General features: G+C 42.9%; 1 protein-coding gene across 1 annotated transcript in view; it reads right to left on the bottom strand.

Moving 5' to 3' along the window:
• baiap2l1a (BAR/IMD domain containing adaptor protein 2 like 1a) overlaps nucleotides 1-24,196 on the bottom strand; it is a gene marked incomplete at its 3' end in the record, with an annotated part of 45,589 nt that extends 21,393 nt beyond the window's left edge. The window contains exons 1-5 of the mRNA XM_080747101.1: nucleotides 24,100-24,196; nucleotides 22,447-22,522; nucleotides 20,995-21,081; nucleotides 3,100-3,161; nucleotides 652-723 (exon numbers count right to left, since the gene is read on the bottom strand). Of these exons, the coding sequence (XP_080603227.1) occupies nucleotides 652-723; nucleotides 3,100-3,161; nucleotides 20,995-21,081; nucleotides 22,447-22,522; nucleotides 24,100-24,156 (354 nt within the window). The 5' untranslated portion in view covers nucleotides 24,157-24,196. The remainder of the gene's footprint in view (nucleotides 1-651; nucleotides 724-3,099; nucleotides 3,162-20,994; nucleotides 21,082-22,446; nucleotides 22,523-24,099) is intronic.
• Nucleotides 24,197-24,848: the final 652 nt, after the last annotated feature.

The raw sequence follows: 24,848 nt of genomic DNA on the forward strand, positions 1-24,848 counted from the left end.
TCAACAGGGGGTCCGGTCGGAGTTACTACAGGGGGTCCTCCGAATCTTTGTGTGATAATACTAATTTCTTATATTAACGATTTGAACCCTAGCGTCCATATTCTGAGAACTTTAGCCAAAAATAGCAGATCTACAAGCTCACAACGCCTCGCGCTGCGAGGCGTTGTGAGCTTGTAGATCGGCTATTTTCGTCATTTTGTTCGGTGTAGAGGGGAAAAAGAGCAGAGCAGCGAAAGGTCAAGTTTATTAAATATTGACGGCTCAAGTGGTTAAATATCTGAAAACACGAATTGACATGAATCCAAAATACACTGATGATCGTGCTGTCAAACAATGAAAAATATATGGAATCTATATGAAAGGGTTGTGGGGGTCCCTGCTTCATCTCTCTCTCAACTAAGGGGTCCTTGGCCTGAAAACGTTGAAGACCCCTGGTGTAAGGGATGGATGAAGAAACGGAGGGATGAACAGTTGGGTGGATGGAGGGAGGGAGGGAGGGAGGGATTGAGGGATGCTCAGAATGAAGAATAAAAGAATATTATCAGCCCCTGGATTCTCAAGTCGCTCTGGATTGAGCCCCATACCATCCATCATTTACGTACGTTCATGTATTTCAACTGTAAATCGAGCCTCATGCCATCCGTCACTTACGTTCATGTATTTTATATCCATCTCTGTCTTCTTCTCCAGCTCGGTGACAATCTCCCTGTGGAACCTCTTGTACTGTAATAGAAACAACATCAAAATACCACCAGGCTCAAATCCGACATCCTTCAACAACCTCCATGGGCTGATGTGCCCATGGTGTGTGTATACAGTGCAGTCACATGGCATGATGGGGACATTATGATAACTAGAACGGAGCGTGGGAGGTGGAATGTGCGATAATGGGCTCCTGAGTGTAGGCCTGGCTGCCTTATCGGCCCGCTAAGGTTAAAGATTTACAACTTTCCCCTATCGCAGATAAGACAGAACGTAACCGCATGAACCCTAGCATCCCTATTGTGGGGCGAACGTTCAGCTGGAATAGCAGCTCTACAAGCTCACAACGCGTTGGATTATGAAGCATCGTGAGCTGGTAGATCGGCTATTTTGGGGCGAAGAGAGGTGTTGAGAGGGAAAAGGAATAGACCTAGGTTCTCTATTTTCGTCCATGACTTATCCCAAAACCTTTTTGCCTTTTTTTACTCTTTTGAATTTTTTCAAATATATTTCAAATAGCTGATCAACAAGCTCACAACATGTCGATGTAGATTGGCTATTTGAAGTATTTTTAAATGTTTTTCAAAATAGTAAGAAAAGGCAAAGAAATTTAGATATGGACAAAAATATAGTTGCTAGTGTAGCCTTAGATTAAGACGCTCGTAGCGCACTTAACACAGTGATTTTTTTACACGCTACAAGCGTCTTAAGCCTCTATCAGAGTCCAGGGTAAGAGCTATTCACTTATGTCATTGTAATTATAGTTCACCTGTGTCTTGTTCAGTCCTAGCCAATCATGTGTTAATTGTCCTTGTTGCTCACCTGTGTCCTGTTAGACTGTCTATATAAACCCCTCAGTTGAATGGGTTCCTTGCTAGGTCTTAGATGATGTGATGGGTGGTGTTATGTCGTAGTCCTGTTATGTTCCATGTAGTTTGAAGAATAAATCATTATATATTTGACCTTCTCTGCTCCTGCCTGTGTGTTCTGCTACTGGGTCCTACAATCCTGCCTCTCACCGTGACACTGTCTGACTGTTCCCTAAGACTTGTAGCGTGTAAAAAAAGAATGAACATGCGGAAGTGGTCTACGAGCGTCTTAATCTAAGGCTAGCTGCTAGTGTAAAGCCATGGGGGACACCGGTCAACTAACAGGGTCAACTAATAATTGCTTCATAATGGTGAAAGTGTGGTTGAGTGCATGCGAGGCAGAGTGAATATGAAATTAAATTAAACAACTTGTTTCTTCCAAGACCACGTACAGCAGTGTCTTCCCATCTCACTAATTTAGGGGCTGTATTTGTATCTGCAGTTAATTGCACATTGCCTTCACTTCACCATGCAGTCCTCTGCTCATTCAAAACGTCTCACTCGAGGCACTGAAATGCGGTCACACCGCTCTTTGCTCGTCAGACTTTCCCTTTTTCGCCACAACAATGCAAAAACCGTGAACACAAAAGGCATGAGCTACCACAACAAGGTTACCGAGGCCATGCGACCCGAGAAGAATGTTTTAATTGACCGAGTTGAATCCTTTAAGTATGTAAAGACAAATGTAATGGCAAAAAGAATATCTTTAATTATACAAATGATAATTGGCCGGAAGACAAGGCAACTGGCAAGCGTTGCTGTGCCGAGTGAATTCCAAAGGTGTTTTCTGATGACATGACTGCCACGCAGTGTGCGCGCACGCGTGTGTGTGTGTGTGTGTGTGTGTGTGTGTGTGTGTGTGTGTGTGTGTGTGTGTGCGTGTGTGCAGGGACGTGCTGGCCATTGGGAAAAGCGGGACAACTCCCGAACGGCCGGTTCATTCCTGGCCGGTCCAGGCCGGCCATTAGGAAAGAATTTAAAATAAAATTACGACTTTTGTTCCATTTTGGGGGCTGGGCGGCCAACAAAGTAAATCGTCACTGTCAGGCAGAAACCTTGTATCTCCAAGTTTCAAATGTATACATTTTTTCACAAAGCAAAGCCCTGCTTCATCATATAAGGCCGTTGCACAAAGGTAGTGAAAACAGCAGATATACAAGCATACAACGCCTCGCGGTACAAAACAAACGGTTTTGGACATACAAGGTTTCCACCCGACAACGACGAAATATAACTCATGTACAGTAATTGGCCCACTGGGTTGTCACTTGTCATGATCTGAAATGGCAAATCTTTGAGTAACAGCAGCGCTATAGAGAGAGATCTCTCTCTATAGCACTCTTTTTCCTGGGCTGAATCAGGGGCCCAGCACGTCCTTGCGTGTGTGTGTGTGTGTGCCTGCCTTCAGCAAATGCCTGTGGTGAGCCAAAATGCTAAGGATTTGTGGATTTGAGTGTAGATTACTATTCACTTCCTGTGTGTGGAGCACATTGCTCGTCGAGTTGCAAAGTTCAACGACGTCACTTACATTGTCCTCCAGCTCCTGTTGGAGTTTCATGTGGACCTCTGCGATGTCCACCAGAACCACACCTAGAAGGAACATCAGAGACAACATTTTTAGTTCAAAAATAAAACTAATCTGTTATTCAGGGGGAATTCTGGTCCTCTATAACAGTGGTTCCCAAACATTTCAGCTCAAGACCCAAAAGAGGAATTAGACTTTTGCCCGAGACCCAAACTTGTGAAAACAGACGATCTACGAGCTCTTGAACGTTGTTTTTATTTATTTATGGAAATTAAACACATTTTTTATTTATGAAATACTTTTTTAAATGCAGGAAACTCGCCACCATAAAAATTGGTCCACGACCACGACGCAAATGTTGGGTCCCAATGTTTGGGAAACAGTGCTCTACAACACATTGTTGTGCATGGCTGCCATTAATGCACCAACACACACATTCACACCTATTGTACAGGAATTACGTTCCACTGAGCTTACCCGTAAGTGCCTTGCTAAAGAGCAGTTGCTGAATAAGAGTGTTTGCCACTTGTCTCTTTCCTTCCGCACATTTTATCAGCACGGTACCGTTGGGAATTCAGACGAGCAAACGAGCAGTCCCAATATGCATCTTTATTGTGTACTATACAATATCACCATAATATAGACCTGACGTGGATTCTGATCATGTGGAACACATCCCATATTTTGATATTTTTTGAGTCGTTACAATTGGCTTATGTGGGAAAGCCAACCAAATCAAAATCCCTTGATTCTGATTCTGACTATGCGCCAAACAGGGACACAAATCCCACCAAGGGACGAAATGTAGGTGGCAGACATGAACAGGACACAGCAGGCAACCAGTCACCACCAGCCTTGCATGACAAGATGCTGACTGGGGAGATAACGCAATTTGTCACAAGTTGAGACAGGTCTCTGTCACCGGCACCCGATTTCCAATTTTCTGTGTAGACATAATCTCTTTTCCCATCAAGCATTTCGTCGTTGTCGAGCGGAAACCTCGTATCTCCAAGTTTCAAATGTGTACGTTCTTTCGGAAAGTAAAGCCCTGCTTCATCATACAAGGCGGTCGCACAAAAGTAGTGAAAACAGCAGATCTACAAGCACACAACGCCTCGCGGCGCGAGGCGTTGTGTGCTTGTAGATCTGCTGTTTTCACTAGTTTAAGTCATTTTTAAAATGATGAATGCAAAACGAACGGTTTTGGACATACAGGGTTTTCACCCGACAGAGACGATTTACATATTTCACAGACACATTTCTCTTTCAAACCAGACAGTATTTGAACAGCTGTGAATAAGTAACCCCTACAGAATGCTCTGTTATTGTGCAGTTAGATACAGAACAATCTCCATTCACAAATCCAGTACACGGTAGATGAGTGGCATATGATGTGTGGACAATAGGAGCCAGTCAGTCAATACTGTAAACAGAAGGGACAATTAGAGCAGCACAGTTTATAGTGCTTCTATGATCACAATGGGGTGACATCTAGACTATAGGGTTTACTCTAGGCCAGACAAGGTTCTGGTAAAAGCCTGTAAAAGCACACACATACTGTAAGAAAGAGTACATCATATCTGGACAGTGTCACATTGTGGGCGTTGAATGGGTACACAGTCATAAGCGTCATCAAGTTAGCTGCTATAGATCTGCTATTTAAAAAAAAAAAAGCTAAGCTTTGTTTTCCATTTTCGCCTACAAAGACAAGACATGCCCAAAATTGGAACACCAGGGTTGAAGTGGATAAATGAACACTCAGGAAATACAAGGTGGAAACCTTGTATTTTAAAAATGAACTAAACTAGTGAAAACAGCAGATCTGCAAGATGTTGTGTGCTTGTAGATCGGCTGTTTTCACTACATTTGTGCGACAACCTTGTATGATGAAGCAGGGCTTTACTTGGTGAAAAACGTACAAACTTGAAACTTGGAGATACAAGGTTTCTGCCCGACGGTGACGATATATAATTTAGTTTTTTTCTGTGAGAAAAGTCAAATTCCGGACAAAAATAAGATTCTTTTTTGTTCGTTTATAGTAAAGGACTTGTTGAAAGAACATGCCGGTCAAAGGCTATTATTATATTTGTACATTGTATCATTTACTTTCACAGTGACAATCTGTGCCTCTGAATTGAGCGTGAATGAATGAACTATAAAGCAACAGAAAGGTGAGGGGACGGGGTGATTTTCAACACCTACAGTATGACACTGTAGTCGTGTTTTGACAGGGTTATGGAGGTGATGGAAGGAGCGGCATAAAGGGCTTGCCATGCAGCAGTATTATTTCGGCCCTTTCGGGAAGTGAAAATAGGAACAGTATGTCAACAAAACACCACCCAAATATTCCGAACAAACAATATTCATGAATCACGTATATGTACTCAAGCACAGGCGCACTCCCAGACACCAGCAGACACACAATGCTGTATGAGCCGACAAAATCTCTCTCTCTCTCTCTCTCTCTTTCTCTCTCTCTCTCTCTCTCTCTCTCAATTCAATTCAATTCAAAGGGCTTTACTGGCATGAGAAATATATGGGTATTTACAGTGTCAAAGCAAGTGAAAAACTAAGAAGGTACGTACAATTGAACGAGAAAAGAAATGCTAATGCTACTGAGAAAAAACTGCTTATGAAAAATGTATCTCTCTCACATATACACACACAAACACACTTGACCTGACATACACCTGACATATACTTTGGCCCTACCTCACCTCACACACACACACACACACACACACACACACACACACACGCACACACGCGCGCGCACGCTCGCGCGCACACGCACTCGCACACGGTGAGTGAGACGTGACTCAACGTACACATGCAGTTCACTTCCCTGTGATATCTCCTGGCCCTTACACGCACACACGGACCGACCTCAGCTCTGCCGTGGCGAAACGGAGGGCCGTGCCTCTCCGCTTCACTCGGCAGGTCCGCTACTGCGGCGTCCAGCTACAACAACATTGCCCTCTGAAGGTCAAACAGAACGTACTGGTAAATGCTGCCTTTGTGCCTCAGACGAGGCGGAACGGGTCGGGTGGGTGGGTGGGGGGCGTTTGGGGGGGGTGGAGGCAGCGGTGCAGCGATGTTTATACGGTCCCCCCAACAACAAACTGCACGCATGAGGGGAACAGACAGAGAGAGAGGACTGGGAGAGGTTCGAGGAGGAGGAGGAGGAGGAGGAGGGTGTGGGAGGAGAACGGTACACCTGCGAGTATCACCTCTGGGCAGTGGTGGAAAAAGTACTCACATTCTTTACTTCACTAAAAGTATCAATACTGCAATGTAGAAGTAGCCTATACTCCGTTACAAGTAAAAGTCTGAAATTCAACTTTAAAAACGTACAAAAGCATTGGAATAAAAATGTACTTAAAGTTGTACTATGTAACTTTTTTTATAAAACAAATCTTAAAATTCTCCTAACTATTAAATCACAAAAGTTTTAGAAGATCCGCGCCGTGAATTTCAGCCTGTAAAGCCTTCTCTATATATGTAAACTGTGATCCTTGCCGGGGACCGGATCTCGCGCCAAAATTGCGTCATCACACTACCGGCCAATCACAGCGAGGGTTATACAACTGCCGGCCAATCACAGCGCATCTTGTAGTGGGGTCGCTATGGCTGCCATATTTGTTGTCACCCGTTTGTACCATCCCGTCTCTAGGTAATTTCGCCTACCAGGCAGGGTGAAGGAGTCCGTATCTCTGGAATTACTGAACGCACAGGAACAAGGGACCCCTCTAAAGATAGATCTCAGCGAGGTGGAGGCAGACGCGGGGGTCTGAAGGTACGAAAAACGGCCGAAAGACGCGGACGCGACCGCGGTTTGCTATAGGGCTAATGACCACTAGTTGGGCATCTTACACAGTATAGCTTTAAAGTACCAAAAGTAAAAGTATAGTCATTGTGCAGTATGTCCCATTTCACAAGTTGAAAGTTTCACAAATTGCATACAAATCTTGAAAATAGCCGATCTACAAGCTCACAATGCGTCGCATCGCGGCGCATTGTGAGGGCAAGTAACTAGTAACTAGAGTTTAAAAAAAATGTGTGGAGTAAAAGTACAATATTTGGATCCGAGTGTTGAGTAGTGGAGTAGAAGTGAAAGTATTGGAAATTGGAAATGCTCAAGTAAAGTACAAATACTTCAGAATTGAACTTAAGTACAGTACTTGAGTAAATGTTACTTGTTACTTTACACCACTGCCTGTGACTATGTCCTCTGGGGGGTTTAAGATGCGTAACAGCCTTGCTCGAGGGCGATGAAATGTACCGGCGCGGTCGATCATTCTGGGATCCCAGGGACCTTGTTATAACACTATGGTTCTGGCCTCCGGCTGTAGTAGAGGATAGCAGGGGTGTCCCACCAAATTCTGGGCCCTGGGTACAAGGATTCACTGTGGGCCCCCCATGAACGTTCTAACCCATTTAGATTGGGAACACATCATTACGCACTATTTAATGCTTTGACTATTGAAAAATAGCAGATATACAAGCTCACAGCGCGGCACCGAGTGCCAAGCTGAGAGCTTGTAGATCTGCTATTTTTTGAAAAACTCGTGAAAATGTGTGCAAGTGACTTGGACTTGGAAAAATATTCAAAGACTTGCAGCAAGTCTTTGAATATTCTTCACCCGATTCTATAAATATCTTCAAAATCCTTCTAAGGTCTTTTGAAAAACCCATGTTTCTATGTCAGTGGTGCCCCCAAGGACCCCCAAAATGATGTGTATTTGGACACGGACACCCATCTCAAAATATTTAGTTCCAGGGACCCCCCAGACGCAAAATTTGAGTTACAAAAATTTTATTTAAGATTTGCACACATTTTCACGACGTTTAAAAAATAGCAGATCTGCTATTTTTCAATGGCTAAAGTGTAAAATAATTAGGGCCCCTCCACCTTGGGCCCTAGTAACTCAGTCCCCCCCCCCCCCTTGTGACACCCTGTAGTAGAGAGGCCATGGGGGAATCAGAAGGTCACAGACTCTTAGATAGATAGACGGAGAAACCTTTATTGATCCCACAGGAGCGATTTTGTCGCCATGGCAGCTAATGCAGTCATGCATAACAGACAAAGAGAACAGATAAGAACAACAATAGCAGATATGAAAGATATGAGGCACAAGAACGAGAGCCACATTTTGTCATTAGTTGTACATTTTGTCTGTGGAAAATGTCTCGTGCGGCCCTGGCCCTGAGCAAGATGTCTCCCCGTGTTGTCACAAGGTGCCACTGCCAGGGACATGCTGGGCCCCTGATTCAGCCGATCTACAAGCCCCTGATTCAGCCGATCTACAAGCACACGTGCGAGGCGTTGTGTGCTTGTAGATCTGCTGTTTTCACTACTTTTGTGCGACGGCCTTGTATGATGAAGCAGGGCTTTGCTTTGCGAAAAAATGTACAAATTTGAAACTTGGAGATACGAGGTTTCTGCCCGTCAGTGACGATTTACTTTGTTGTCCACCCAGCCCCCAAAATGGAACGAAGGCCGACATTTTATTTTTAATTTTTTCCTAATGGCCGGCCTGGACCGGCCGGGAATGAACCGGCCGTTTGGGAGGCCATATGGGATTGTCCCGCTTTTCCCAATGGCCAGCATGTCCCTGCAAGGTGCTTTGGATAAGAGTGCAAGGAGAGATCAACATGCACACTCTCAAACATGGTTGTGGTGCTGGGAGTAAAATAACTTGGAAAAAAAAACTGCATACTGGCCTGGGCCACAGGCTAGTGGTCCAGGCAGGCACCTGGTAACAGTGGTGTAAAAGGTTTTACTAAAGAAAAGGATTCTTTAGTAAAAGTAGCAATACTGCAATGTAGATGTACTCTGTTACAAGTAGAAGTCCTGTATTCAACATTTACTTGAGTAAAAGTACAAAAGTATTGGTATCAAAATGTACTAAAAGTACCAAAAGTATATACTCATTGTGCAGAATGTCCCATTTCAAGTTATCAAATGTATAAAAATCTTTTTTGTGAGCTTGTAGATCGGCTATTTTCAAATGGCCAAATGTACCGGTATATATACGCCCGAAGTGGTTAATGTATGTTTTGTAATAATAATAAAAATGTATGAAGTAACTAGTAACTAAAGTTTTGAAATAAATGTAGTGGTAAAAGTACAAAATTTGGATCCGAGATGTAGTGGAGTTGAAGTTAAAGTATTGGAAATTGGAATTACTCAAGTAAAGTACAAATAACTCAAAAGTGTACTTAAGTACAGTACTTAAGTAAATGTACTTAGTTACTTTACACCACTGGTGGTAATCTGTAGCCTAGTAAACTGACTCCTCCCATCTTCTGTTCGAATGAAGGCAGGAAGAGTCTGGTTTACGAGGCTAGGTAATCCGGCCTGACAGCGCGTTGCAGGTTCGAGTCCCGACCCCGACGACCTTTGCTGTGTGTCACCCCCCCATCTCTCTCCCCATTGCCTGTCGACCTACTGTATACCTATTAAGGCTGGGACTTTGACTGATTAATTGCGATTAATTAATTACAGAAAATGTACGTGATTAAAATAAATAACGCATTTTAATCACACTTAGTTTTTGCACCACAGAACCTTCAGTTTCAGGCATACCGATCATAGCGATGCACCAACCAAGAAGAGACAACAACGCAAAGGGAGAAGTAGCCGATCAGAGTGCTTTGCTTGGCCCAGTGGATGCGAAATTTAGATTTAAAAAACTCACTTGTTGATTCACTCGTACAACAAAATGTGTTTTACTTGAATAAAGATGCTTCTCAGGTCAAATATCGATGTGCGATTAAAATGCGATTAATTGTGATTAATTCATCACAGAGCCTGTAATTAATTAGATTAAAATGTTTTATCGCATCCCAGCCCTAATACCTATCAATAAAGACAGAAAAAGCCCCAAAACATATCTTTAAAAAAAGAACGGCATACTCCCGTGCACACTTTTCTATGTTTCACCTTGGTCAGGGCATCAGGATAGATTTTCCTGATGAAGCGTTGAGGATAGATAAAGCAGAGAAAGGTGAGTGTGTGGGGGAGCATGCCGTTGTTTTTGAAAGATTCCGATAAGAGCGCCGGTGAAATGCCTGAAATGTAAACGTGATGGCCCGATATCCCTGACGGATGGTATAGCACACATCTGTCATGCAACCACTTAAAAGTCTGTCAAATAAACAACTTGAGGAGAAACTGGGCCTTATGTAAGTTGGGAAGGAATGAGTTGACAGAAAGAGAGAGAGACAGAGAGAGAGAGAGAGAGAGAAAGAGAGAGAGAGAGAGAGAGAGAGAGAGAGAGAGAGAGAGAGAGAGAGAGAGAGCAGGGGCGTCAATTGGGTATGGCAGGGGTATGCAGCTGCCATCCCCAGGGGGGAAAATAAAAGTTACTTTTAAATATAAATCCATGAATGTCTCTTTGTCTATCTGTTCTAGTTAATATGTTGTTAAATTACAGTAAAATAACTACAAATGCAAAATGTTACATAATGGTCACTTTAACAAGGTATTATAATTATATTCTCCACACTTGTATTCTCCCCATCTTGACAAAATATTATATTCCCAGGTTCTGCAGGTCAGCTGCACAGGTGCAATGCATTATTGTTAACATGTCAAGTTTAGCTGCACTTGAACAACCGAAAAAATAAAAATGAAATAAAATGTACTTCTTAAAAAAAATGTATCATGCCTGTTGCTAAGGTATGGCAACATGACTGGTGTCTTCGCGGGCGTGCAAGACACCAGTCATGTTGCCATACCTTAGCTTTTTCTGAACTGACGCCACTAAGAGAGAGGCTACAATGTGAACACAGAACAAACACCTGCAGGTTTTCCTCTCCACGGTAACGAGGTGTGAGAACTGAGGTGTAAAAATGTCAACAGAAGATATGGTTGACTTCTAAATCTCAGCACGTTCTGTTCCACTGCAGGTGCACACACACAGGCCAACAAAGTTATAGTTATATAGTTGTTACACATCACTAAAAAAGGTTTACTAGGGTAGCATTTGATTTGTTAGGGTGCCCACACACACCAAAGTACCTATGAGAGTGGAATCCGCATTTAGCCAATGCATTTCAATGAGAGTGAAGCAGTTTCATGCCAGCAGAGGATTTCTGCAAAAAACGCTCCCTTATCATTGAAATGCATTGGCGGAACGCGGATTCCACTCTCATAGGTATTTTGGTGTGAGGGCACCCTTACAAGTAGAACTACCAAATTCAAAATGTACTTGAGTAAAAGTACGAAAGTATTGTCATCAAAATGTACTTAAAGAACCAAAAGTAAAAGTACAAAATGATTGAAAATAGCAGATCTACAAGCTCACAATTGCGACGCGTTCTGAGCTTGTAGATCTGCTATTTTCAAAAATTCCGCGTATAAAATAGGGCTACAAGTGGTTAATGTATGTTTTATAATATTATAATTTATATCTGTAAAGTAACTCGTAACTAAAGTTTTCAAATAAATGTAGTGGAGTAAAAGTACAATATTTGGATCCGAGATGTAGTGGAGCGGAGAAGTAAAAGTACTGGAAATTGGAAATACTCAAGTAAAGTACAAATAACTCAAAATTGTACTTAAGTACATTACTTCAATAAAAGTACTTAGTTACTTTACACCATTGATTTTATGAGTGGGGTGCTTTGGGAAAACCAGAGGGTGGAAACAAGACCTAAATAATCTCACGGACAACAAGAATATCTATTAACCAGTAAGACTCCCTAATCGGGACATAAGCGACTGTCAGGTCGCAGCGTGATTTTAGGGCAAAATGTGTAGGAGCAGTGTCCAAAAATGTGGTTGAAAAAAATCGGCCTGATGGTGGCGCTGAGTGTAGACATAGTGTGTACCGATTTGTGTGATTTTAGGGCAAAATCTGTAGGAGCAGTGTCCAAAAATGTGTTTTAAAAAGTCGGCCTGAAGGTGGCGCTATATGGGACAGATCCATGTTGATGACATGAGTGTAGACATACTGTGTACCGATTTCAGTGATTTTAGGGCAAAAATTGTAGGAGCAGTGTCCAAAAATGTGTTTTGCAAGAATCCGCCACATGGTGGCGCTAGAAGAGGGGCATGTGAGAAATGAGGGGTGGGGTCTCCGCGCCGCCGAGGCGGACGAATAGGTACCGGCCCCGGCTCTCCCGGTCGCTCCTAGCCCGAGTTACGGCATTTTATGTGCGCTGCAGTGGCAGGGGGTCCTCCACTGGGGGCGCCACCACTTTTACATCCGTTCTGGAGCACCAGGAGTCGGTGGTCCCCGGGAATTCCCCGTGAGCAGCCCCGTTGGGGTGGTCATTTGGTCATTTTTGCACATTTGGTCATTTTTTACATCTGGGGGTCCCCCAGGGACCTGGGGGTCCCTGGAGCTCTGGGGGTCCTTGGGGGTTGTAGTTTGGCAGGCAAGGAGTGTGTGTGCAAAATCTGGCATGGATCGGGGCAACGGTTGCGGAGATATGAGCAGGGCAAAAGTGTGCAATGAAGGGTGACAGACAGACTGACGGACGGACTGACTGACGGACGGACTCACAGTTTGTGGAGGTTTTGATAGTAACTGCGACCTGACGGTCGCAATAACTCGAAGAACTTTAAAAGTTTTGAGTTCTGGCAGAAAAGAATAAAAAGGACTTTGCCAGTCATATTTCATCCATTTATTATGATTATGGCAGGTTCATCCAAGTCTAGGGTCCCTGACTGCTGACGGTGTATGCGACGAAGAAACGGTGATAAAACATGATTTTGTAAAAGTGCACGGCGCGCACTCTATGATTTATACTCCTTTATCCAACTCTGCCCTTCCTCTAGCCAGCAGATAAGGTTGTTTGACTTCATAAAAACACATGCCCATAGCAGTGGTGTCAGTTCAGAAAAAGCTAAGGTATGGCAACATGACTGGTGTCAGGCTGGTGTCAGGCATGATACATTTGTTTTAAGACGTAATTTATTTATTTTTTTCCCCGTTTCTACGGTTTCTTGGGCTGGATATGGCAGCCTGGAACAGTTGTTCAAGTAAACTTGGCATGTTAGTAAACTTGCCACAATTAACAATAATGTATTGCACCTGTGCAGCTGACCTACGGAACCTGGGAATATTGTCAAGATGGGGAGAATACAAGTGTGGAGAATATAATTATAATACCTTGTTAAAGTGACCATTTTGTTAAATTTTGCATTTGTAGTTATTTTACTGCAATTTAACAAACATAATAACCAGCACAGATAGACAAAGAGACATTCATGGATTTATATTTAAAAGCAACTTTTTATTTCCGCCCCTGGACCCAGGGTACGGCAGCTGCATACCCCTGCCATACCCAATTGACGCCCCTGGCCCATACTAGTATACTCTCAATTCTGTGATTGTGGGGGAGGATTCGAAAATGTACATCGGGGGGAGGGTGACGTGCTTTCACAGCTGTTACCTACCCTGTTACGGCACAGTTTGTGCGATTACAAAAGCATGAAAAACATGAAAGCGAAACGCCTCAATAGGTACACAAACCAGCACCTGTGACATGCGGTATCAAATAGCTGTTTTATGAGTCTGTTGATGGGACACACAGCTACGCCTTGAGCACTCGCCACGAAAGTGACGTTATTTATGAGCTGTTGGAGCCCTTATGTGGACACATAATCCCCGTCTAGGCTTAATGTTTGATAAGGCAGTTACGTGAAACAGTGAAAGTATATGAAATGAGTACGGTATTTCCCCCCTGGTCCGATAAAAAGGATTAACTGTTATAAATGATCTATCTTCGTGTTACTTGTTCTTGTTACCAAACATCTGCTGACCAGCAAAACCCGAACTTTGCAAAGCTCCCTATTAAGGCTGTAAATCAAGGTGGACTCCGCTTCAGGATTTACAGCTGGCCCTGAGACTGTGTCAATGCAGCCTGATATCGCTATGAAATATGGCCACCACCTATCTGAGTCAGGATGACTGAGTTTCTCCATTCAGAGCATTCCGATCCGTTCCACGCAGGCAGACAGAGAGTGAGTGTGTGGAGGTTGCCACAGATGCGCCCCACCCAGGGCCACCCCTTCTGATTTCATATGGATGTGTCACTACCGGCATAAATGTCAGATTGATTGTAGTACATTGAGCGGAGCAATCCTTGTTTGAACCCAAATGCATTTGGGTCCCCATCCGGAATCAATGGGGGTAAATTTACTATAATACATTTTTCGTCTTAGCAATGCGACAAATACAGAAATGGCGTGAGTAATCAATAGAAAAGTCATTATGGGGGTGAACTACTCCTTTAACCACAAACATTATGCAAATATAGCAGATCAAAAAGCTCACAACGAACAACAACGTGGTGTGTTGTAAGCTTGTAGGCGGGCTATTTTTGGTGAATATATTTTGTGAAGAGGGAAAAAGGACAACGTTTATGAATGTAAGTTGGTACATGTCCCATGTCGGTTAAATATCGGCTTGCATCTGTGAACAGGGCTACATCCCATAAACTGGAGAGACAGCAGGGCCCTTAATCCGTTGCCCGGAGGAACATTTACACTGGGACAATACATTAAAAGAATTACATGGTTGTCGTTGACCAGTTTGGAAAATATTAGAGAACTGAGGTCCTAGTTCTACAATCAGCAGTCATAATAAATATGATCTGCCGCCTAGCATACAGTAAGTGCTATGGGAGATTAGCTCGGACGGACGCTAGACTGACAGACAGACACTTGCAAGCACGGACGCACGCACGCACGCACGCACGCACGCACGCACGCACGCATGCACTCACACAAGCGCACACACACAAACACACACACACGCACGCACACACGCACACACGCACACAGACACACACAGGGGTTAACCAGAGATAGCCAGATCCTTTAGTTTAATGGTTGATGGAGGTCTTATTAAGTGTTTGTTTGGAGAGCTGTGGAGTGTGACATGGGTATGTGGAGCTGGCCCTGAGGGCTTATGGCCTGGTGAGCACTGAATGGGATGAAAAGGCTGGAAGCAAACATGGACATTTACCTTTGCTTTACCGTGGTCATTATTATTATCATAACATATCGTCGTTGTCGGGTGGAAACCTCGTATCTCCAAGTTTCAAATTTGTATTTTCTTTCGCAAAGTAAAGTCCTGCTTCATCATACAAGGCCGTCGCACAAAAGTAGTGAAAACAGCAGATCTTCAAGCACACAACGCCTCGGCGTTGTGTGCTGAAGAGGCGTTGTGTGCTTGAAGATCTGCTGTTTTCACTACTCTAAATCATTTTTAAAATGATAAATCCAAAACGAGCGGTTTAGGACATACAAGATTTTCACCCGACAACGTCGATATATATTATGTGTATACTGCCGTGGCATTCATACTGAAGTTAACCAAATCTAAACCCCAAGCCACCCACTTCCCTTCAGATGAAAATACAGCATTTATTTATGTCAGGCTTGTGAAATTCTACGACATCCACCATCACATCAAATCCACTTCAAACACCAGACGTGTCCTCTCAAATGTCGAAAACCCTATTAGCTATCAGTGAGAAAGAAACACTCACTCTGAAAATGAAATCCACATGTGCACGCACACACGCACACACTCACACACACACACACACACACACACACACACACACACACACACACACACACACACACACACTAACACACACACTAACACACACGCTGGCATGCCATTTACCCTGTCTCTTGCCGACAGCATGCCTCGATATCTCAAAAAACAATTTCTGCCGAGGCTTGACAAACAACTGGGAGAAAAGGTGGAAGGGGTGGGGACCGCGCTATTCTTTCTTCAATAACATTTTCATTCTCTCGAAACCTGCTGCTTTCTCAAGTGCCGTGGCTACTCCCCGTGGGGAGTCCACTCTCCCGCTCCCAGTGCAGGAAGCGTCTAATTGTAGAACCATTGAAAACTACCGACCCCGATCTACTGTATATGGTATGATGGATGGTACGGTATGGCCATTTTACACACTGCATGAGAACTGGGAACTAAATGTGTGCTTTGAGTAATGGCAGTGCTGTACATTGACAAAGTATATTTACTTGAGTGCTGTACTTAAGTGCAAGTTTTGTATTTGTACGTATTTGTAAGTATTTGTACTTTGAGTATTACCAATTTCCTATACTTTTACTTCTACTCCACTACATCTCGGATCCAAATATTATACTTGTTGTACTCCACGACAATTATTTGAAAGGTTTAGTTACTAGTTACTTTGTAGATTTGGATTATTAGTACAACTTCAGCCCAATATACATTTCTGCCATTTGAAATTAGCCAATCTACAAGCTGTCCTTTTCGCCCTTAAAGGTGTCTTACTGGTACTTTTACTTAAATGGTAGGGTACCAAAGTCTCCATCATATGTTCATGCATACAGGATGTGGTAACTGATCAGTCAGTGTTGACCAACAGTGATGAGGATGATAATGATGATAATGATTGTATGATTCCTCATTCTCTATTCTATTTCTACCTTTCCAGGCCTCGCTCCTCTCTCTCTCATAGGCGGATTATGAGACAATGGGCACAGCATGGTAAAAGCTTTTGTTCATTATTAATATACATCTTGTACATCTTACCCTAAATGTCTGGGTCAACAATAAAACTCTCATAGACATTCCCAAGCAGCTGGGATATTAATATAATTGTATTAACATCATATTGAAAATGTACCAGATTCTTAGTTTTCTCTCATTATCAAGTGTTCTACTGACATACTACTGGTAAAGGTTGACCCATCAGCTGATCACACACTGGAGGATGAGGCAGATATGGGTCTTTGAAGAAGGAGAAGGTGGGAGGTTATCGCTATCACTGGTCTTTTGCAGGCAATTAGAGACGATAAGCTGCCAGGTCTCTATGACAGTGGTTCTCAACCTCTTCAGGCCGTGACTCCCACAATAGTCATATTTGAGCTGGGTGGGGACTCCCCACACCCACCCCACAACTCCATTTCAAATGGAGGTCTAATATATAATAGCGTGGGAGGCCTTTACGTGAAAATATTTGAGCACTGCTCTGTGCTAATGGAACTACTGCTGTTTTCAAAGGTCACAAGGAAGAAAGAACGGGTTCAAATCGCCTTCACACAATACTGCGGGTAGCTTTGGGAATAAATAACACTAAATAACACAGCTTTCAGAGGGCCTAATTAAACATGTTAAATTCAAAAACAAGTACTTTTCTCTTCTCTGTGTGTATATGCAGTGAGAGAAAATGCTGCTATGACACTTGACTTGTACAACTAGGGACTTACTGTGGCCACAGACCGCAATATGAAATAAAATATCATAATGTGGTGATAGTCTTTAGATGACAACAAACTCTTTGAAGTAGTTAGAGAGCTGCAGAGCAACATATTACCGTAGCTTTTCTGTGTCATTCTGGGAAATTGTCAAACTATGTTGAACGCTATATTGCATTGTACAATAATCCCTTTATCATACTCAATTCTGTGTACATAACACTGTGTGCTTAATCATAATCTGATTCTATGTCGTACTTTTGCGAGTGAGTCAATCACACTTCAGCTTAAAGCCAAATGAAAATACTGCTAACTATTGTACTTTTAAAATAACTATTGTACTTTTACTCCACTACAATTACTTGAAAACTTTAGTTACTGGTTATTTTGCAGATATTCAATTATAATATTATAATACATTAACCAATTTAGCCCTATTTTATAGCAAGGCTATTTGAAAATATCTATTTTCAAACATTTTGTACTTTTACTTTTGCTACATAAAGTACATTTTGAATTCCGTACTTTTCCTTGTAACAGAGTATTTCTACACCGTTTGATACTTGTAGGCCTACTTGAGTAAAAAGGTTACCTTTTCCACCACTCTTCAATAATCGCGTGACACAGTTTTGCGTGAAGAAGCCTAAATTAGACTTTAAAAAATATATACGGTATATTAGAACCACGCACCAACACTCCCCATATTTGGCGAGACCAGATGGAGGGATGGGGGGATGAAGATCGAGACAGTGGGAAGAGTCTCTACTCTGTCTCTGTCTGTTTGTTCTGTCTGTTTGCCACTTCGCACTGAATGCACAGTGTGTGAGAGAATTCACAGGGTCCTGCCGAAGGCCTGCTCCACGCAGACAAGGACTGACTGAGGAGCCAGCATTTATAGAAGAGGAATGCCTTTTAAAAAGATTCACCCCTATCATGTCTGGTCGATTCTTTGACAAGAGTGAGTGGACTCACTCTTGTACTGTATAATTATGTTATTACAGAATGTGAGTGCAACACCTAAGTTGAGCCATTGTCAGTGGTTGAGGAATTTGGGCTTTTCTATCGAAGGTCATTCTGTGGCTAAAGACAGGGGCGTCACAAGGGGGGGGGAGTTACTAGGGCCCAAGGTGGAGGGGCCTTAATTATTTTATGCTTTAGCTATTGAAAAATAGCAGATATAGATCTGTAGATCTGCTATTTTTCAATAGTTAAAGCACAAAATAATGCGTTCCCAGTCTAAATGGATTAAACCCTCTCCCCTATGAAGAACATTCTTGGGGGGCCCGCAGTGAATCCTTGTGCCCAGGGCCCAGATTTTGGAGCGACACCCCTGGCTAAAGATGCCGTAGGTGCACGTGCACGCGCACACACACACACACATGCACACACGCACATGCACACACACACACACACACACACACACACACACACACACACACACACACACACACACACACACACACACACACACACGCACGCACACACACACACACACAAAGGCATGTACAGTATGTGTACATTCACACACACGTGTGTATGGTGTGTGTGCACAAACACAGGCGTACAAACGTGCATGCATTCCACACACTTCAAATACGCGAAAAAGTAATTAAAAAGTGAGCTAGAGGGAGTAAAGCAAGCATAATAGACATTCTTGCTTCGCTCTGTGTGGTCACTGGTCAGGTTTGAGAAAGTCCTCAGGGCTTTTAAAGAGGTACGTGAGGAACAGCAGTGGATCCATGCTTGCAACACCCATGGGTCTTTGTTCAAAACAACCAAACCTTCCACAGAACCTTCATGCAGCATCGAGCGTGACTGGACCATGCAAGAAATGCCTCTTAATGGATCCTAACTAGGGATGGGACGATATGAACATTTCATATCACGATTATTGTGACCAAAGAAATCACGATTTACGATATTATTATCACCATAATCAAAATGGCCCCAACATATCCTGGGGCAGAACGACGCGTTGTGAGCTTGTAGATAGGCTATTCTTTGGCAAAGAGATTTGGTAGAGAGTGAAAACAAGTATCAAGTATGTAAACTATAAGTATGTTTTACCAATAGAGGGTTTAAGTGGTACCGGATATGCAGCTCTGCAATTAAAAGGTGAATTGATCCCAGTGCATGACAAGAGGACGATTTCACGATAAATTAAATCTCCACAATACGATTATCGTGAGTGTTTTTTCATCACAATAAACGATAATATCGCTTATCGTCCCATCCCTAACAACATAGAACAGTGTTTTTTTTTTTTTTTTTTTTGAGCAGTTACGAGTCCCCCTGGACAAAACTGGTCATATTTTAGTCATAGCTGTTGAGCCATGTGGAGAATGAATAGCAGCCTGTGTATTAAAGCTTAATGGTAGGCAAAAGAGGAGCAACAGAGAGGCGAAAAGAAATGATTTACTGATTGAAGGGCTTTAGGTGTTGTTTACGTGAGCACAAAATATGTCCTGCTAAGACTGACATTTCTACAGGGGTGAACAAGGCTGTAACATTAAAGCAGTGGTTCTCAACCTGTGGGTCGGAACCCCCAGGGGGGTCTCCATATTATTTTGGGGGGTCCCCAGATGACTAACTTAATGTGCAACGTTGAGGGTATAGGCACATTTTCTAAAGTGACAATTTAAGGACTTTTTAATACCTCTTAATTACCTCTGAAATTGTGAAAATAGCCGATCTACATGCTCACAACGGAGCATGTAGATCTGCTATTTTCACAATAGAACCGTGTTATACAAAATGTAATGCCTCAACTCTTAGTGATCATCAGGGTGGGGGGTCCCCAGTTACAATATGATTATTGTGGGGGTCACAGCCTGAAAAGGTTGAGAACCACTGCCACCATTAAAGAGAGCGTATAGGCTGACAACAGGAGACTGCAAACAACTGTGTAATGCATTAATGTGGTGGAACACAACCTTATCAGATACCTAAGAATCCCAGGAATGGAATTGTGGAACCTATTAGGTACAGAGGCTTCCATGCTTCTTATAAGTATGTCTCTTCTCTCCCTCGTCTCTCACTCAGTCACATACTTCCACAGGAACATACCGGTAGGTCGTACTAGTGTTCTACATCGCTTCAATGCTTGTGTATAAGAAGGCGAAACAATACGTAATACACGCAGAGTCCTTGGTACTTTTATATCAGTGGGTGTCATAGTTTGATTGAGGGGGTTGTTACCAGTGGTGGAAAAGGTACTCAAGTAAAAGTATCATTAGGCCTACAGCAATGTAGAAATACTGTTACAAGTAAAAGTCAGGAATTCAAAATGTACTTGAGTAAAAGTATGAAAGTGTACTATGTACCAAAAGTAAAGGTACAAAATGATTAGAAATAGCTTTGCGACGCCTTGTGAGCTTGTAAATCGGCTATATTCAAATAGCTTTAGGTATAAAATAGGTATAAAGTGGTTAATGTATGTCTTATAATATTATAATTTGTATCTGCAAAGTAACTAGTCACTAAAGCTTCCAAATAAATGTAGTGGAGTAAAAGTACAATGTTTGGATCCGAGATGTAGTGGACTAGAGGTAAAAAGTATTGGAAATTGGAAATGCTCAAGTAAAGTACACAAACCTCAAAATTGTTCTTAAGTACAGTACTTAAGTAAATGTACTTAGTTACTTTACACCACTGGTTGTTACTGGTATGAAACTCACCGAGTTCTCTAGAGACGGGTGACACGGCTGCGTTTTCTCCGATCTTTGACACAGCATCAAAGTAGGCCTTCCCAGCCAGGGTCATTGCTGTGAACAGAAAGAAGAGAAACAAAAGGCATCAACAAATAGAAAAGCAACATTGGACAACAACGCCAGCATTGGCGTTCATTGGTGAAGACCTTATGTGCTATCCAGCACAAAGAGGATTAAGTAAGTAATAAGTAAGTAATTGGACAACAACATTTCTTCTGTTTTGTCTCTAAACAGTATCTATTCAAAAGGGTCCTACTAATTGCACCAAAACACCCAAAAGTAAACAAAAGAACACAAAAGTACACAAAACTACCCAAAAGTATACGCAAAAGTATACCCAAAAGTACACAAACTACCCAAAAGTATACCCCAAAGTACCCAAAAGTACCCAAAAGTATACCCAAAAGTACACAAAACTACCCAAAAGTACTTGCAAAAGTTCAAAATGCACTTAAATTTGTCAGTCTATAAGATAACGATGTGATGTATAATTGTGATCTTGTGTTTTTTTGGCCTACAGCAGTGGTTTTCAACTCTTTTCATATCAAGGTCCACTTATTCGGCATTTGAAACACAGACCACCAATTGATGAGATTTAAGGCCTGTCCATACTGTCTCCGAACACCAAACTTTTCGTCGGAGAGTTCCGACTTTCCGACGTGCAGCTTTCCGAACTCTAATTCGGGGGAATGCTTTTCAGAAGTTGCGAGTGACGTCATTTTATAGTTGAACTGGACCTTTCCGACGAAAGGTTCTGTGGTCCGAGATACTATGGACAGCCCTTGGCTTTAGACTGTCGATTTTGTCCACGATTCCATGCTCTGTTGATGTGGTGCCATAGGACAGGGGTCTTCAACAGGGGGTCCGGGACCCCTAGGGGGTCCTCAGAGTTACTACAGGGGGTCCTCCAAATCTTTGTGTGATAAGAATTTAATTTTTTTCTACACTAACCACTTGAACCCTAGTATCCCTATATTCTGTGTGGAACATTAGCCAAGAATAGCCGATCTACAAGCTCACAACGCCTCGCAGTGCGAGGCGTTGTGAGCTTGTAGATCAGCTATTCTTGGCAAAGTGGTTTGGTGTAGAGTGAAAAGAAAAGCAGACTAAGTATTGACGGTTCAAGTTGTTCAATGTCTAAAAATACACATTAAACCAACAACCTACACTGATGATATTGCTGTCAGACAAGTCTAAGCTGTCTCAGAAATCTATGAAAATGTTTAATCTGCAACACAATTTTATACGATACGTAGCGGGGGTCCCTCCTTTCTCTCTCTCGACTAAGGGGTCCTTGGCCTGAAAACATTGAAGACCCCTGCCATAGGAGAGATAACACGCAAAATAATGCGTTCTCCGGTTGTATATAGAACTTCTTGGAGTCTTTATGTGTTGAGCAAATGAACGAATGGTGCATACCTGCTACTGATTTCTCATAGTTCTTCCCCAGATTGACCAGGTTCCTTAGACCTGGGTTGAAGTTTTCCATCACATTCTAGAAGAAAAGGGAGGAAAGGTTATGACGGAGGAACACCGGGAGGAAATAGGTGACGAATGACGATCCATTCATAGTTGCCATTTTCCAGGCACAGTTGCAACACAGGTATAACACACCTAAATGCCCCCCCCCCCCCCCCCCCCAGTATCTTTGTCTCACTCTCTCTCTCTCTCTCTCTCTCTCTCTCTCTCTCGTGCCTCAGCCTGATGGCCTCAAAAGTCTAATATCTCCCCCTGTTTCATAGGCATATCCCTTTGGTCTGGTGGTTAAGATGTTGAACTTTCATGCCGGTCACCCGAGTTTGAATCCCGGCGTTACAATGGTTCCGTAACCTGGATTGGGTCTCCCCGTGAGTGCCTCAGCCTGATGGCTTTAAAAGTCTAATATCTCCCCCCAGTTCACAGGCATATCCTTTTGGCCTAGCTTGCTTAATGTTGGATTGTCACGCAGGAGACCCGAGTTTGAATCCCAGGCATTACTTGCGTACACACACACTCATACAAGCGCATTTCTTAGCATTCCAAAGGACCTATACAGCTATATATTTTAGTGGCGTGGATGGATGATATGTCAGACTCTGTGTTAATCAAAACCTTACAGCATTTTTATTTTAAAACTGTAATTGGGTGCCACTGTTTGTTTGTCTCCTCTATAAATAACTCCAGAATAATAAAAAAAGAGTTCAATGTTTAACTTGACCCTTCACATTTTACAGCTCTGTGAGAGAGCGAAGTCCCTCACTAAGTTGTTGCTATTTTTGCAGCGTGAACCTCAACCCTCTCTATTGAAATGCCTCGACAATCAAGTGCTGTTCACCTCTCTCTCTCTCTCTGTCCCTCTCTCTCTCTCTCTCTCTCTCTCTCTCTCTCTGTCCCTCTCTCTCTCTATTCCCCAGGCACACCCTCAATAGAACAATGAAGGGGCAGGTATGCCTTTACTTGCACTCTATGAACAGGAGAAAAAAAAAGGAACCGAACACAAGTGAGGGGAAAATAGAGAAACAGGTTCCTATACTCTTTCTCCCAGCCTGGCTGTGAGACTGTGGCATGTTGTTAATTGCAGGTATAATTCAACTCAAACAGTGACACAGACACACAGGCCCCATATGCAGTTCTGGCAAGAAGTTCACCTGCTGATTGCAGTGACAGTGCTTGATTAAAGGATCGATTCTGGTTCTGATTAGGTTGTTCCTGATGACGTGCTAATCATCTAATGACTAAGACTATAGTATTGACTATCTTGATCATCATGCAGTGAGCAACTACAGCAAGATTGATGTGGGGACTTGGGGAGATTGACAAACTGGGCAATTACAAATAAGTGCTCCCAACTGCAGTGCGTTTCTTTTTCTTTTCTTTTTTTCATTATCATCATGATAGTCTATATCTTCTAAGATTAAAACAGGGTGTGCCCACTGGGATTGGAATTTCTGTGTTATTGTTGTTCTAGCCTACTTCACAGGGCACTCTCTAGCACCATGAGTGATAAAATAACTCAACGTTATACAAATAGAAACTATAGAGGAAAACAATAATCATAGCATCTGGTTCAGCCACCAAGCATCCTTCACTCACCTTATATGTACTTTCAGTAAGCTTATTCACGTCTTCTGGAATTCGAGAGTGAGACATGTCTGCGGTTATAATAACTTAATCCCTTATATGATTAAAACATAAAAAATATTGGTTTTCAATACTTCCGATCACTCAGAATAGTAAATCCAATCCAAGTCTTCCCCCCACGTCAACGTTGATTGATTCCACGCTCTCTCGGCACCCGGTGTGGTCCCTCGCTGCGTGCGTGCATGGGGCTTGGCTGCGGACGCGCGATCAACCCAGTAGAAACAGATCAGATCAGTATAGAAACTACAATGTGACTGACGGGCTTCTCCGAGAGGAGAGGGAGCCGTGTGTGTGTCGGTGTGTGTGTGTGTCACCCATAGGTGGGGGGCGGGGGCGTGACGTCACGCCCCAGTCAAGCACTTTCGGTGTTGCGCTCATTAGAATTCGGGGGACGACAGTCATTCATGACATGTCAGGGCTGGGCACCTCGTGGCTCGTGCTCTCTTCTTTCAGCGTGTGTGCATGTGTGTGTGTGTGTGTGTGTGTGTGTGTGTGTGTGTGTGTGTGTGTGTGTGTGCGTGCGTGCATGCGTGCGTGCGTGTGTGTGTGTGTGTGTGTGTGTGCGTGCGCGCGCGCGCGCGTCGTTGGCCTATCATAGACATATGCCATAGGTTACCATCTGTAGCCTATTTATTTACAGTGGTGGAAAAAGTAGCCTCTTCACAATTTTTACTTGAGTAAAAGTAGCCTATCAATAGGTC

Source organism: Nannobrachium achirus, assembly GCF_963921795.1.
Source record: "Nannobrachium achirus genome assembly, chromosome: 18".
Lineage (NCBI taxonomy): Eukaryota > Metazoa > Chordata > Actinopteri > Myctophiformes > Myctophidae > Nannobrachium > Nannobrachium achirus.